This window comes from Notechis scutatus, chromosome Z, assembly GCF_049901735.1.
Source record: "Notechis scutatus isolate UNSWTSFEM ecotype Mainland chromosome Z, rNotScu1.2, whole genome shotgun sequence".
In the NCBI taxonomy this organism is placed as follows: domain Eukaryota; kingdom Metazoa; phylum Chordata; class Lepidosauria; order Squamata; family Elapidae; genus Notechis; species Notechis scutatus.
The window spans coordinates 34,700,899-34,716,976 of NC_142025.1; the positions used below are offsets into that span (position 1 = coordinate 34,700,899).

The following is a 16,078-nucleotide window of genomic DNA, read 5'->3' on the forward strand; positions in this document are numbered from 1 at the left end:
CAATTATGAACATATACTTCTAATAAAATTTGTTACTCTGAAAAGGGGCTGCTAGATTGCTTCTGATTCTTGGCTATTGTAGATTAAACCAGCATTCCTCATTTTATTTAATACTTTATAAATGTGAACAATGCTATTTGTTGATGCATTTGAATGCAGCCTGTGATCATTTCAACATACTGACTTGTACATAGAAAAAAACATCCAGCATTGTTAGCATAAGTTGTTATTTTCTTTTTTAAAAATAATGAATACTTGAAATGTAATTATATAGTACATTGCTTAAGATTTAGATTATTAATATATAGTGTTAATAAAATTCACATTCACATTACATTACTAATTAACATAAGTAATATTTTTCTATTTTAATATAAGGAGATACTGTGTTTGTGAATATATATTGTTACCTTTCTGTGCATATAACTGTTAGAAAATTGGCTCAGACTTAGGAAACACTGGTCATTAGTTAATTTGGGTGTGTCCTACTTGGCTATCTGATACTACAGCTTCTAAGATGAGAAAGAAGTTGCATTCACAAAAACATGTATAGTATGGGAGAAGAATGAATGCTTTTATTGTAATACTATATAGCTACAGTTCAGTTCCATTGGCTACAACATCTAAATTTTGGATGTGGCCTTTGGAGCTCCTCTTTTATTTACTATTGAGTTGAAAGGGGAAATTATCAGTTCAGTTTCTGTTCTGGTTCTACTTTCTTTTCTACATCTATTCAGAGGGCAAGTGCAGTTCTGTATAAATAAAAATAATAATTAAAAAATGCAAAATCTTGCAGGGATAGTCCCAGTTTGTAAAAAAAGGTATTAGAAAATTGACTAGTTACTTCTTATGCCCTAAATCTAAGATTGAAGATTAATAATACACTGGAGTGTGTGTGTGTGTGTGTGTGTGTGTGTGTGTGTGTGTGTATGATTTCTACTAATAGGTATGAATGAGGAAGAATGCATTCATAACATTGTATCCTCTGACATTTTCACATGTAGTAATATATGGTCTAAATTCAGTAGGTTTCATCAATGGTAGGAAACGGAGCCTCTTCGCTGATAATTAATTTTATCTCTGTATTTTGTTAGCAAGTTTGTGTTAACAAATGAAAAGTAATTACACCACAACTAATGATAATATTGTATCAAAAAAGTGTGAAATCTTGCTGGTTTGTAGGAAAAACATATTAGAAAATTAATATTTATTTCTTATGCCCCACAATTTAAGGTTGAAGATTAAGAATACATTGAAATATGTTGGATGAGGATACAGGGATCGTAGAAGAATGGTTATCAGAATTCAAGGTAATCTGTGATTCTTTACTTATAAGAAAATTTGAAACTAAAGAAGTGAATTATAAAATATTTTTTCTTAGAGATTGTAATATTAAATTTTAGAATTAATACTAATCTACTTTCTAAGAGTGATAATAGAAGAGGGCCATTGCCCTCTTGCCAATGCTTGTAAGATTTTTTAATGTACCTGCTTGATCAGTGTTTGGTATAGAGGTTAATTTAACAGATTATTTAAAAATTAGAATGGTATATATTTTTATTAAACTATATATCTTAAATGATTTTTGTTAGACAGTACCAGAAACATCTATAGCAAGTTATGCTAAAAATTTGAAAGACAAGATTTCCTTGGTTTCATCTCTATATAAAGTTATTCAAGATCTACAAAATGAGGTAAGTAGATATTACTTATTGAAGTTGGGGTGAACATTGAATAAATTGCATAGTGACATGATGACAAGAAGTAAAAAATAGAATAGAATAGAATATTTCTATAATAAAAAATATTCTGTTTCGCTTTTCAAAATACTCTTTTTAGATCTTAAAATGTTTTGTTGATATTCTATACAGACATGAAAATTTGAAACTTAATTTCTAAATGATGTTCTTTTTTCTTGAGCTTTTGTAAAGTTGAATATAACTATAATGTGCATTGTTTCAAAAAAAGTAAAATCTTCAGGAAGGATGACACTTATTACAATTTTAAGCAATGAGGATTCAGATCCATCTCTTGCTATGTTCCTAGTAAAAAGGGTTGTCCCCCCCCCATCTTCTATGCAAAGTTTACATCTGTTAAATAAGATAAACAAATGAGGCTTACTAAATACTGGGAATCAATATAATACTTAACAAATGTAATACTAAACATTTGAAGTAGTGAGAAAATGCATCTTACAGTGTCATATGTAAACATAGTCAAATGTTTAATGCTTGTTTTTCCTTTCAGTTGCTGGAACCAGTCTGTCACCAGTTATTTGAATTTTATCGCAGTGGTGAGGAACTTCTTCTGCAGTTCACACTTCAGTTTCTTCCAGAATTGATATGGTGCTATCTTGCTGTTTCTGCTAGTAAAGATCTACAAAGCAGTGGCTGTATAGAAGCACTTTTACTAGGAGTTTACAATTTGGTTTGTATCTAGACTTAGAATTCATTCATTCAACAATTTATATGTTACTAAATCCCCCAAAAGGCTCTTGATGTCATTACATTTCATTGGAATGGATAGTATCAAAATTTTGATTATTAACATACTTTGTGGTACATGGTTACCCCTAAGATTTTCTGATGATGGTAGAATAGTTCATATGTGAAGTTGTTGAATATGCTTATGAGATGTAAACTTAGTCTAGAGTCCATGAGAATGTTTGTATAAGAAAACGTGCTACATTCTGGAATGAATGAGTCTGTACATAGCTTTTTGCCTTTTTAAAATTTTGCAGACTTTTTTCCCCAATAATTATTTTGGTCATTTGAAAAAAAGAGATCAAATTGGATATTTATGGGCACACAATACTATAATAGGATATACATTTTTTGCTTGCTTTAGAAATAGAGGAGGACTCCCAAGTATATAGAATATGTCTTTTTGCTTCAATGTGAGAAACTGGGTATGAATGCAGATGGGGATATATAAATGATTTCTACTAATAGATATGAATGAGGAGGAATGGATTCATACCATTGTATCTTCTGACATTTTCATTAGCTGCAGTATATGGTATAAATTCATTTCATTTTCAAAGTAGTAGGAGACAGATCCTCTTTGCTGGTAATTAATTTTATCTCCGTACTTTGTTATCAAGCTTGTGTTGATAAACAAAAAGTACTACTAATGATAATATTGTATATTGTATATTATCATTAGTAGTAGTATAATTTTTGCTTATTGTATATGATGCTGTATATGATACTGTCTATGATAATGTCCTGAAAACACCCATGAGAACAGTGTTAAAGGTATTCAATTTTTTATCTGTAATATTTCAGGATACTGGTGAGTATTTGAGCTGCTGGCACACATAAAGTTTCAATGTGTAATGTTTTGATTCTGTATAAATAAGGAAATTTAACTGCTGTTTCAAAAAATTTAGTTGCATTTAGAACAGCATCCTTATTATTAATATAAGAGCAATCTTGAAACTTTCATTGGGCTATATGCTTTCTTGGGCCAGAAGGAATTTTATCAAATGCATGAAGTTATTTTCTGTGTAGTAATATATATCTAGAAAAGAAAACAAGTTCTAATAAAGTCTAAAAGTTCAAGAGATAATTGCATTAAATGCTAGGCAGAACACAATAAATAGTTCCTGGGGCAGTGAGTTTAATTAATAAGTGCTAAATAGGCAGAGCAAAATCAATAATGCCACTAAAAAAACCTAAAGAGCATTTTATTAAAATATACTAATAATCTAATGCATTTAAATACCTTTTTAAATGTGTGAATGGTCTCTGCAATGATCCTACATATATACTGCTTTCAAAAACATTTTAAAGTAATAATCTCTAATTTTAAGTGATATATCGTAGCATTTTAATAGGTTTTTTAAGTAAATAAACTAAAAACATGCATTATAGCTACTCTCACTTTCATATTATTTCACACAATTGCCATCTTATCATTTTTAACAATTTCTTTCAAAGTAATAAAATATTATACATGACTCAAAGGGCGCATGGTAGTTAAATGGTTTGGAGGTAAAAAAATAAGATTTTGCAGTTACTCTGTGAAGATGAGCATTACATAAATGTGATTAAATAAATAAGACATGTTTAGATTTTGCTACAAATAAGTTATATGTGTAATTATAGACAATGTATAAATTTCCATCTTTGCTTATAATAAATATTATGGCATGATTTGGGAGCTTATGTTCTGCTTTATGTTTGTTGATTTTATGAAACACAAATGAATAACCTGATTATTCTCCTCATAGGAAATAGTTGACAAACAAGGGAACAGTAGGATCCTAAGCTTTACAATTCCATCTTTATCTAAACCTTCAGTATATCATGAAGTAAGTTTTAAAAGTATTCTTGTTTTATGTGATGTTTATAGCTTTGTTTTAGTCTCCCTTAAAAGAATATAATCTGGCCTTTTGACATTTGAATTAGTACTGGGCATTCTTTGGCTGCATTTACATTTTCAGGAAAGAATCAAAAGTAGGCTGGCCATATCACAGAGGTCATTTTAAAATGTGGGGACTTACACTATACTTTCCATTTTTAGTTGGTTAGAGGGACAAATTCTTTCTGAGGCTAGGTTCTAGAACTTCTGCTGCTAAACAATTCAGTTGTTCAATGAGTCATCATGTGACTGCACCAGATTTTATAACCTTTTTTGCTATGGTTCCTAACTGAGTCCAGCTTCCCCTATTGACTTTCTTGTTTGAAGCCTCCTGAAAAAGTCACAAATGGCAATCATGTGATCTCAGGATGCTACAGCTATTTTAAATACATGCCAGTGGCCAAGCACCTGAATGATGATCATGTGGCTGTGGCGATATTGCAAGTTGTTGTAGGTTTTTTTATTATTTCTCCCTCTAAAATGTTTCAGTTTCAGACCCCACCCTTCACTTTTTGTTATTCTGCAGCCTGATTCTACAGTTGTTGAAATTCATTTTTTCTCATTGATCTATACTCAGTAGCTCATAATGACAAAGTGAAAACAGAATGTTAGAAATGTCTAAAAATTTAATAAATTTATTAAAAAGAAAAAAAAAACTGAAAAATCTCATTGGCATTAGACCCTTAGGGTATTCAGACTCTCTACTCAGTATAATATTGAAGCATCTTTGACAGCAATTACAGCCCCAAATCTTTTTGCGTAAGATTCAACAAGCTTTGCACACTTGGATTGGGGGATTTTCTGCTATTCTTCCTAGCAAATCCTCTCAAGCTCAGTCCGGTTGGATGGTGACCATTGGGGGACAACCATTTTCAGGTCCCTCCAGAGATGTTCAATAGGATTGAAGTCAGGGCTCTGGCTAGACCACTCTAGGACATTCACAGAGTTGCCCCTAAGCCATTCCTGTATTGTCTTGGCTGTGTGCTTAGGATGGTTGTCATATTGGAAAGTGAACCTTTGATCCAGTCTGAAGTCCTCAGCTCTTTGGAACAGGTTTTCACTGAGGATATCCTTCTACTTCATTCAGCTTTCTCTGAACCCTGACCTGTCTCCCAGGCCCTGCTGCTGAAAAACACCCCACAGTCACCACGCTTCGCTGTTGGGATGTTATTGGGCAGGTGATAAGCACCACGCTTCGCTGTTGGGATGTTATTGGGCAGGTGATCCTCCAGACATAGAACAATTGAGGCCAAACAGTTCAATCTTTGTTTCATCATGAGAGTCCTCATGAGAGTCCTTCATGTGCTTTTTTGCAAACTCCAAGTGGGCTTTCATTTGTTTTGCACTGAGGAGAGGCTTCCATCTAGCTATTCTGCCATAAAGTCCAGATTGGTTGAGGGCTGCAGTGATGGTTGTCCTTCTAGGACTTTGTCCCATTTTCACACAGGATCTCTGGACTGAGTCAGAGTGATTGTTGGGTTCTTGGTCACATCTCTTACTAAGGCCCTTCTCATCTGATTGCTCAATTTAACCAGGCATCTCTTGGAAGAGTTCTGATTGTGCCAAACTTCTTCCATTTGAGAATTATGGAGACCACTGTGCTTTTAGTCTTCAGTGTTGCAGAAGTTTTATTGTAGCTTTCCCCCAAATCTCTGCAAATTTTAAGTTTTGTTGCAAAGAGTCTGAGTAATTAAGCCAATGTAATATTTCAATTTTTTGTTTTTTTATAAATGTACAGACATTTCTAAAATTCTGTTTTCACTTTGTCATTATGGAATACTGAGTATAGATTAATGAAAAAAGTGAATTTCAACAACTGTAGAATTTCAGGCTGCAGCATAATAAAATTGACAAAAGTGAAGGGGATCTGTATACTTTTTGAACGCACTGTATATTAAATATGGAAAACATTTTGAATGATTTATCTGGATCTGATTTTTTCACATCTCAAAAGACCAGGCATTTTAACAGTGATGTATAGATTTTTTTATATCCACTGTGTTCACTGAAATTAAATATACATTGATAATTTATTATTTACCAAGATTTAAAAAAATCTATATCCACATTACTTCCCAGAAAAATATTTGTAGTGTATGGGCAAATATATTCAATATTTAATATTGCTAATATAGTTAAATATATTTAATATAGTTAAAAAGGCAGGGCAGATTTGAATAAAATATTTTTAGAAAACAACTTTGAAGGTATTAGAAAGCTATTTGTTGTTTTATTAAGTTTTCATCACTGATATTTCCATGCTTTGAAATATGATCAATTAAAATAAAGATATACAGTAGTTTTTACTTTATTTGGGAAAATAAACAAAGATATAATAAAAATGAATAACTAAATGGATATTATCCAAAATGGCAATGCACATCAATTTAATTTCAACAAAATGCTAAAAAGGTTCAGTTAATACAATTTCAGAGGGCTATATACTATCTATGGCAGGGGTCACCAAACTTTTGGACCTCAGGGACCACCAAACTCATAATTTTAAATCCCGTGGACCAGAGAATCCCAGAAAAAGTCTGCAAGAAAATTCCCCACCCCATTTTCCTACCGATCGATCATTCTTTATTTGGGATCACAGGATACCATATCCAGCTCTCTTCTCGGTGGGGGGGGGGGAGAGAGAGAATGACTAAGACTTTTGGCTTCATGCGAGGAAAGCAGCAGAAGCAGCAGAAGTCTTTCTTTCTCTCCCCCAAACTCTGCCAGAAATTGTGAGACTTGTTGTGCCGATGCAGCCTCTTGGAGAAGGATGCCTTGCAGGGTCTCAAATATTCATTTCTGGCCGAGTTTGGGGAAGAGAAAGAAAAACTTGCTGCTTTCCTTGCATGCAGCCAAAAGCAGAAGAAGAAAGAAGCAGAAAGAAGCAGCCCGGTGGCCAGGCAAGGTGCGTGGGATAAGTGGGGCAAGCTCCCCCCCTCTGGCCTTTCCCACCTCCCTTCACTACATCGTGTTGTTTGCAATGCAAGTGATGCAAGCCTTGTGTTCCCACGGGCCATGTGGGCGGTGCAGCCTTGTGTTCCTGCACAGCCTGGATTAATTGCTTTGGGGGATGCTTTGCGGGTGACATTTCTCTGTGGATCATCAAAATTTTCTCGCAGAGCACCAGTGGTCCCAGGTCCACTGGTTGACGACCACTGATCTATGGCATTTATTTATTATTTCTTGCCTTTATTATTTTTATAAATATCTGGGGGTGGCAACATAATATTCCTTCCCTTCCTATTTTCCCCACAACAACTGTGTGAAATGAATTGGAATGACTGACCAAGATGCTAAACTGATGCTAAATATCATAGATGCTAAACTGCTTTCTGCTTTTTTAAAAATTACTAATACTGTCTTTAATGATGTATTGAAAAAAAACTATTTTGTTTAGCCTTCCAGTATTGGTTCAATGGCTCTTACTGAGGGTGCTTTATCTCAACACGGCTTATCCAGGGTTGTATATAGTGGACCTCATATGCAGAGAGAAATGTTGACAGCACAAAACAGGTAAAATGCACGATGCTGTTTTCAACTATAGAGATTAAAGAAGTAATCTGGGCATTTCCAAATTATCCTTTTCTCATAAATTTATATTTAACAATTACAGTTTTTTTATTGATTGACCAATGAAGAGGAAATGTTTTGTTTGCATGATTAATTATACTCTTTCAATTAACCATAATCCTTGTTTTATAGATTTGAAGTATTGACATTCCTTTTACTACGGTACAATGCTGCCTTAAGCTACATGCCTGCGGTTTCTCTTCAGTCTTTATGTCAAATATGTTCAAGGTAATCTTTTTCTGAAGAGATTGATAATAATAAACTAATGCTATAATTATATAAGAATATATTTCACTAAAAAACAAAAACTTATGTTGGAGAGGAAAAAAAGGTAATTTTGACATAACTGCAATTTACCAAATCTCTCTTAAATAGAAATCAGAATTCAGATCTTCCCAGAGACTTTTTAAATCCATATCATGATTCAATTTCATTTATGAACCATTCTGTTCTATTGTATTAATAAAATGTATTAATTACATTTTATTGCTTCATGAAAAATATTAATGTTCAGTGATCCAGGAGTTATAGTAATTTGTGTAATTTGTTACACAAAGCCCTGTCTACTTCCTCAAGTTACCAGGTAAAACACATACCAGACCACATTACTAGATCGTGTCCCAGGTACTCAGCCTGTCTGCTCAGTCAGAGCAGGAAAGGTAGAGAGGAAGAGATTTCAAAAGACTACTGTAAGCTATTTGTGTAGCATACCTGCAGCTCCGAGTCCCAGGCTCCTAGCGCCATTATATTGTTTTAGTGTGTAGAAGAACAAATAACTTACTCTCTTGCAATCCTTTTCTCTCCAATCTCCCTCCTCTGAGAGAACTTCATAAATTGGCAATAGTTATTTTCTCAGCACTTTTGTAACTTTGAAAAGTTGCAGAACAAATATTCAGGAAGCAAGGACAGCCTGTTTTGACAAAAAAATAATAATAGTTTACTTATTGGTTTGGATCATCTTGAAGGATAATGAGCTCATCAGGAATTACCTACTTGAGAGAATCTAGTATTTTGGAAGCGCAATATTGGGCAATCTACTAATTTTACTTTGGAGATGGAGGATATACTACTATATGTAAAGCTTCTTTTCACTTTGGAAATTTCCCCCCCCAACTGTCATGATAGTGATATAAAATATGTTTCTAAACTTCATCATTAATATTTAAAAGATCCTGTGTTATGCTCCTAAATAGTATATGCACTTTGCTGACCCACCTATTTGTCCCATAGAAAAATTACTTGTTTCTTGATTGTTTTGGGAATAGTACTTTTTCACTTTGAAATCCATCATATTTTAAAGTAGTATTGGACAGTGTAATATAGCAATTTTAAAGTAGTAATGGTAATTTTAATATTTGTATTTCTTTTAGAATCTGCGTTTGTGGGTACCCTCGCCAACAAGTACGAAAATATAGAGGCATAAACAGCAGAATTCCAGTCTCCTCTGAATTCATGGTGCAAATGTTAACAGGGATTTATTATGCTTTGTAAGTTCAGTAAATGTATGTCTTGCATATACATGTGATAGTGAATTTTAGAGCACGTTATATATAAAATACAAATTGGAATGCTTATTTACATGATAGCAGAGGCAGAATTTAGAGCTCTCACAGTTGATATTCTCAGGTAAGAATTTTTCAACTTTCTTGCTATTGTTTTTATAAACTGTCCAAAGTGACTTCCTGAATGACAATTGGCAGCTGATTTTGGCCCCACAAAATGAAAAAAAAAACTGCTTATGATTTCTGTTAAGTAAAACCAAAAGAGACATGTACTTTCATAAGGGAAAAATTGCAAAATTTATACTAATCCTGATTAGGACCAATCAGATGTTTAAAAACATTCTATAGACTACCCTTCCTCTCCCTAAAATACTGGTTTCACATGGGACAGTGGTGGGAATGGAGCTGACAGAGCCACTTGTTAAAAATTTATCAGCAAACCACAATATGTACATGACAATGATTAAATACCCTACACCAGTGATCCCCAACCTTTTTTATGCCGCGGCCCGGTACTGGCATCAGCTGGGCGCCGCGGCCCGGTACCAGCACCAGGTGGGCGCCGCCATCTTTTTTGATGAAAAAAGTGCTTCCGGTGACCTCACGGAAGCACTTTTTCATCAAAAGATGGCGGCGCCAGCGCTTCTGGTGAGCTTTTCCGGGTAGAAATGGCCTTCTACCCGGAAAAGCTCACCGAAGCGCTAAGGCGCCGCCATCTTTTTCATGAAAAAGTGCTTCCAGTGAGCTTTCTACCCGGAAAAGCTCACCGGAAGCACTTTTTCAAAAAAGATGGCGGTGCCCAGCAACCAGCGGCCCGGTAGGAGTTGTTCCGCGGACCGGTACCGGTCCCCGGACCGGTGGTTGGGGACCCCTGCCCTACACCCATAGGCTGGTGATTCTGAAATTATTACAGATAATTCTCATTTAACAACCATTGATCATTTGAAGTTATAATAGTGCTGAAAGAATTGTTCTTTTGCCTGGTCCCTGAAGTAATGGCCCCCATGGTAATGTGACCAAAATTTGAATGATTGGCAGTTTGCTCATACTTAGGATCACAGAAGTGCTCAACTCCACCCACCTATCCCCAATTCTTAGCCATCATAACTTGTCTATATGCATTGAAATCAACACTGGGTAAAATGAAAAAATATACATATTACATGATAGAAACATGCCAAATAAATATGCCAAATCTTGAATTTAATGTAGTCCTATAGTTTTTAAATGTCCAAATTTCTTTTATAGATAGCATTCTGTTTGAAAATTATCTAATCTAAGCTTCTAATGAAGAATTTTAGTGAATTCCTGGTGGTTAAGATGTTGCTATTTTCCTGGTTAGGAAAACATATTGAGAAGGCAAATTTGCATTCTGGTACAATAATAGTCATGATAGAAACATTGTAATTGAGATACAGCATATGATTGTATTTTAAAAGTAGCAGACCCTCATAACTGCTTTGAAGTAGTGATGTAGAGATGATATTAATTTTTTCCATGCATAAATTTTATCAATGTAGTCCAATCACTTCTATGAGGTCTGTCTGTCTGTCTGTCTGTCTGTCTGTCTCTCCAATATGTGTTTGTGTATGTGCATGAATATCCATATACAACATAAATATGAAATATAGTTATATATATGAAATATGAAATTATATATATGTGTGTGCGCGCGTATGTGTGTATGTGCGTGTGTGTGTGTGCGTGTGTGCGTGTGTGTGTGTCACAAGCTAATAACTTTTGGGAGAAGGTGATGGGTTTAGACTGGAAATGTAGAGAAAGAGTTAAAGCATGAATATCCATATACAGCAAGCCATTTAATAGTTTCAGCTAATTCTCAATTCAGAGCCACAATTGAACCCAACATTTCTGTTAGTAAACAAGGCAGTGTTTAGATATATTTTCTCCCTTTTATAATCTTTTTTGCCACAATTGTTAAGCAAATCATTGTAGCTATTAAGCGAATCATGCGGTCTTAAAGTGAACCTGGCATCCCCCATTAACTTCACTTTCTAGAAGTTGGTTGGGAAAATAAAAAATGTGTTCACATAAACCCGGGACAGTGCAACTGTCATAAATATTTTCCAGTTGCCAAGAACTAGTCAGGTCACTTTTTTTCAGTGCTGTTGTAACTTTGAATGATTCCTAAATAAATAGTTGAAAGTTGAGGACTACTGTATCTCCAAAGACAAATTTGGGGAAAACAGATACAACAAGCCATTTAATAGTTTCATAATTAACAGATTGAAAATGTTAGAGATTTGAATTACATCAATGCTTTATCCCATCTCACTTGATACTTGCTAATATGTGTGTATAAGAAGGATTAGTCTTTTTATAGGTATTAGGATTTTATAGTGTTTGCCATGTGGCTTTAAAAAGAGTAACTTAAAAATCCATTCAGTGAGTTGAATTCATGACCACCTTGAAATACAGACCAGGAGTGGATGTCAAATGGGTGGAATTTCATCACGCATGCATGTTGCAAGAAATTTTCAGGCTTTCCTCTGGTTTCAATAGAGTTGCAACATTTTATCTTTTTTGTTTTTTCCTGTATTATTATACTTAAGATATCCACTACTGCAATACTGTTCTTTACTGATAATAACGGGAAACAAAGCTACTGAATTTGAATAGTATGGTTAGGGATCTTCTTGGGCATAAAAAAAAGAGTATTGAGCAACAAATCATTGAAATCTTATTTGTTTATAAAATACTACCTTTTAAGCACAATGAAACATCACCTTCTTGTTCTATCATAATGACTGGTCCATTTTGAATTCATTAAAATAGACCAGAATGTTATAGCAAAATATATAAAGAATCAATTGCTAATCTGATTTTCCAAAATACTATAGCAGTTGCAATATATATATTTCTTACCTAAGAGAATAAAATAAGATGACTTAGACATAGTTAAGTGGCTAGAAATAAAATATATTCTATAATCATTGAAATATTTCCTAATATTACTAATTTTTCTTGAATGTATAATTTTTGTATTTGTAATATTATAAACCATTTACTAAATATCTGTTCATGACTAATATGCATGGCTATGATAATGAAAGAATGATCATACTATATTATAACATGCAGTCAGTTTCATTTTTTGGCTTAACATTCTAGTTATAATGGAGAATGGGATCTGGCTCGTAAAGCAATGGATGATGTTTTATACAGAGCACAATTGGAGTTATATCCAGAACCACTATTGGTAGGTGTTTTGTGTCAAATTTATTCTTCTTTAGGTTTTAAATTTATTTTGAATATTTTTGTAGATTTAACTTACATAATTAAAGTAGCTTACAAAAATATAAAATGTTTATTTCATCATTATCATATCATCATCATCATAAAATCTTTATTCAGTCACAGTCCAGCTAAAATGCTTAAAATAATTGAAAACAAAGCAAAGTCTCTGAAAATCATATTCTCATATATTGTGTGGCAGTTATAGAATTCTGTAACGAAACAAAAACTAACAAAAACAGATTATTGACAGGTTGAATTGTTTTTGTAATAAAATATTTATGTAGTGGAAAAATACAAGAACAAAATGGATATCCTAAGATTGTGGAGTTTTGTAACAGACATCACTATCTGATTGTTTCTTGACTTGCATTATCACTGTCAGAAAATCTAATGCACCACAATGTGTAAAGTACTTTTCCTAAAGATTTCAGTGGACAGGGTCTTTGTGCAGGAGCTCCCAGTAATTTAATAATACTGATTGTGTGCTGTAGAGTAAAGGTCCCCAACTCCCAGGCCATGAACCAATCCATGGCCTATTAGAAACCAAACTATGCAATTGGAGGTGAGTGACGCCAAGTGAGCAAAGCTTTATCTGTATTTGCAGCAATTGGTCTTGAATTGACTAGAAGGTAACATTGAAAGTTTAGTATCCTGATTCTGTGCTGTACAGGTAGCCTTTTACTTAAGAGCAGTCACTTAGCAATTGTTCAGAATTACCAGAAGCATTTCCTCAGGAGCATTTACAACCTAGTTTTGAAATTCTGATGTCCATCCCTTTCCCACGTCACAGGATTACATTTTCATTATATTATTATAATTCCTCTTTTTAACAAAGGTACATGAAATAAACTTGATAGTAATAGTCCAATCAATAATGCAATACCTGCAAACTCTGACAGGCACTCTGATTGAAATTTTCACATTGAATAGAAAATGAATCAGTTTTAGGTGACGAACAAATAGTGTTTGTTCACTATTACATTATCAAAATACATTATCAAGATTGTGAAAAAAACTAAAAAAGAATAGGAACTTAGTGTTGGCATCCTCTCTGTGTGATCAGTTCTTGGATTTTAGAAATGCTGTTGACTCTACAGCTAATTCTCAATTCAGAGCTACAACTGAACCCAACATTTCTGTTAGTAAACAAGGCAGTGTTTAGATATATTTTTCTCCATTTTATGATCTTTTTTGCCACAATTGTTAAGCAAATCATTGTAGCTATTAAGTGAATCATGCGGTCATCCCCACTGACTTCACTTTCTAGAAGTTGGTTGGGAAAGTCAAAAATGGTGTTCACATAAACCCGGGACAGTGCAACTATCATAAATATTTTCCAGTTGCCAAGAACTAGTCATAAGTCACTTTTTTCCATGCTATTGTAACTTTGAATGATTACTAAATAAATGGTTAAAAGTTGAGGGCTACTGGTATCTCCAAAGACAAATTTGGGGCAAACAGATATACTGACATTGATAAATGTTTTTTTCATTTATCAACACATTCCACAATAGCACTTGTGTAAGAGTTAAATGTAATCTGAATAGGATAGATTACAATACCTATGCAAAAGATTGTAAGACAAGTTTATATTTTAACATTTTACTTTTCAGTCTTACTTTTCAATCTTAGTTCAAATTCTACCACTTAAAGTAGCTGATTTTTGCACAATGTTGGAAACAGCCTCATGTTCCATCAGAGGAGATGATTATTCAAAAAATTTCAAGTTGTGCAGAAATGGACAAATTAACCTTGGCATTAAAAAATAAAGACACTTTAATATATTACAACAGCTGGAACTGCTGGTACAAATGGATAAACCACACTAAAAGGCAAAAGAGGATAGGATAGAACCGTAGTAGTGATATACAGATATATGTAAGGATTAAGTGTGTATATGGCATAAAATAAGGATAAAAAGGAGGTCTTCCCAAACTGTTGAAGATGAAAATGTTTTAATTGTTTTCTATCTTTTTCTTTCTATTTTCTTCTTCCTTTCTTCTTTTCTTTTTCTCTCTTACATTTATGTATGTGTTGTTGGACTGTTTTAATTGTAAAATAAAATTTATTAAAAAAAACCAAAATAAAGTAGCTGATTTAAATACTCCAGTATTATTGCATGCAATTGTAGTGCTGCTTTCAATAATGTTTTTTTCACTTTAGGAAGGATTTAAGTGCATAAGCCCATCATTTTAATGGATAACACTTAGTAAATTAACAAGACTTAAGACCATAAAGGCAAAATAAGCTTCTGTATGATACAGAACTGGGCCCTTATTATAATTACAGAGTGCTGAAATCTAGATTTCTCAGAGCAATTTGGGATTTCTGAGATATGTGCATCAAAAAAACCTTCATGATTAGAATCTTGAAAGCTGAAAGCAAAGCAGTTCTGCAGGCAGATACAGGCATATTCAACACAGTGCTTTGCTCTTGTGGCTCATGAAAATGTATTTTTATATTGCAATTTTCATATACATACTGTAGTTTAAGTGCATCATTTCAATTCTATAAAAATTCCCATGCTATATTTTTATCAGATAGTTGGAGTGTTTTTCTCTTTTTATTTTTTTTAGCCTTCAAGTCCATTTTAACTCTTTGCAATTGTCTGGACAAATCCATGCAGTTTTCTTGACAACATTTTTAGAAACAGTTTGCCATTGCCTTCTTTCTAAGGCTAAGAGAGCATAATTGGTTTAAAGCCATCTGGTGGCTTCACTATGGCTAAGGCAGGACTGGATTCATGTGTTGGGAGTGCAATAACCATGAACACAGCAGGCGCCTGTAACTTAAACCAATTTTCCCAATGTCTTAAAGACAGTTGTAGATAGATGTTGTGTTCATGTCATTGTTCTGCATAGTCCAGACACATTTTTGTCTTAAAAATAGATGCTCTGCACTGTCCTACTATATATATCTGCAACATTATATTAATCGGAAACCATAAATATTCCATACTACAGAGAACAGCAATTTTTAGCAGGGTACTTGAGCACCAAGAGGAAGTCTCACTATTGAGAAAGCAACAATCTGTTTCTACTAGATTGTTCATCAAGTAACTGGCAGAAAATGCTTTTCTGGACTGCATGCAGATACATATTTCCATCTTATAGTCCAAAGCACTGCTTCATTATTTTTCTTAGTCTCAAAGATTTCAGCTACTGAAAAAATGATTGCACAGAGAAAATAAATTGTCAGGAAAAAGAAATCTATACTCTGTTCAGTGGGTGGCTTAAAAAAAGATGAGGAAATTTAATCATTAATGGGATTTGGCAATAGCTTTTAAAGCAAATGTTTTCTGATTGAAGTCTTTAATCATCTGAACTAAAGCAGTAATTGTGAACAGATGGAAGTCAAATTACTACCTCTCTTGATTTTTGTCATAT

The 16,078-nt window shown here is 33.6% G+C and overlaps 1 protein-coding gene across 3 annotated transcripts in view; it reads left to right on the top strand.

The window, feature by feature from the left end:
- The window catches only part of HYCC1 (hyccin PI4KA lipid kinase complex subunit 1), a 73,359-nt gene that overhangs the window by 42,866 nt on the left and 14,415 nt on the right, over positions 1-16,078 (top strand). For all 3 annotated transcript variants that reach the window (XM_026677999.2, XM_026678003.2, XM_087946362.1), the window contains exons 2-9: positions 1,234-1,310; positions 1,593-1,694; positions 2,248-2,427; positions 4,235-4,315; positions 7,763-7,878; positions 8,068-8,163; positions 9,306-9,422; positions 12,567-12,654. In XM_026677999.2, coding sequence (XP_026533784.1) covers positions 1,260-1,310; positions 1,593-1,694; positions 2,248-2,427; positions 4,235-4,315; positions 7,763-7,878; positions 8,068-8,163; positions 9,306-9,422; positions 12,567-12,654 — 831 coding nt within the window. In that variant the 5' untranslated portion in view covers positions 1,234-1,259. The remainder of the gene's footprint in view (positions 1-1,233; positions 1,311-1,592; positions 1,695-2,247; positions 2,428-4,234; positions 4,316-7,762; positions 7,879-8,067; positions 8,164-9,305; positions 9,423-12,566; positions 12,655-16,078) is intronic.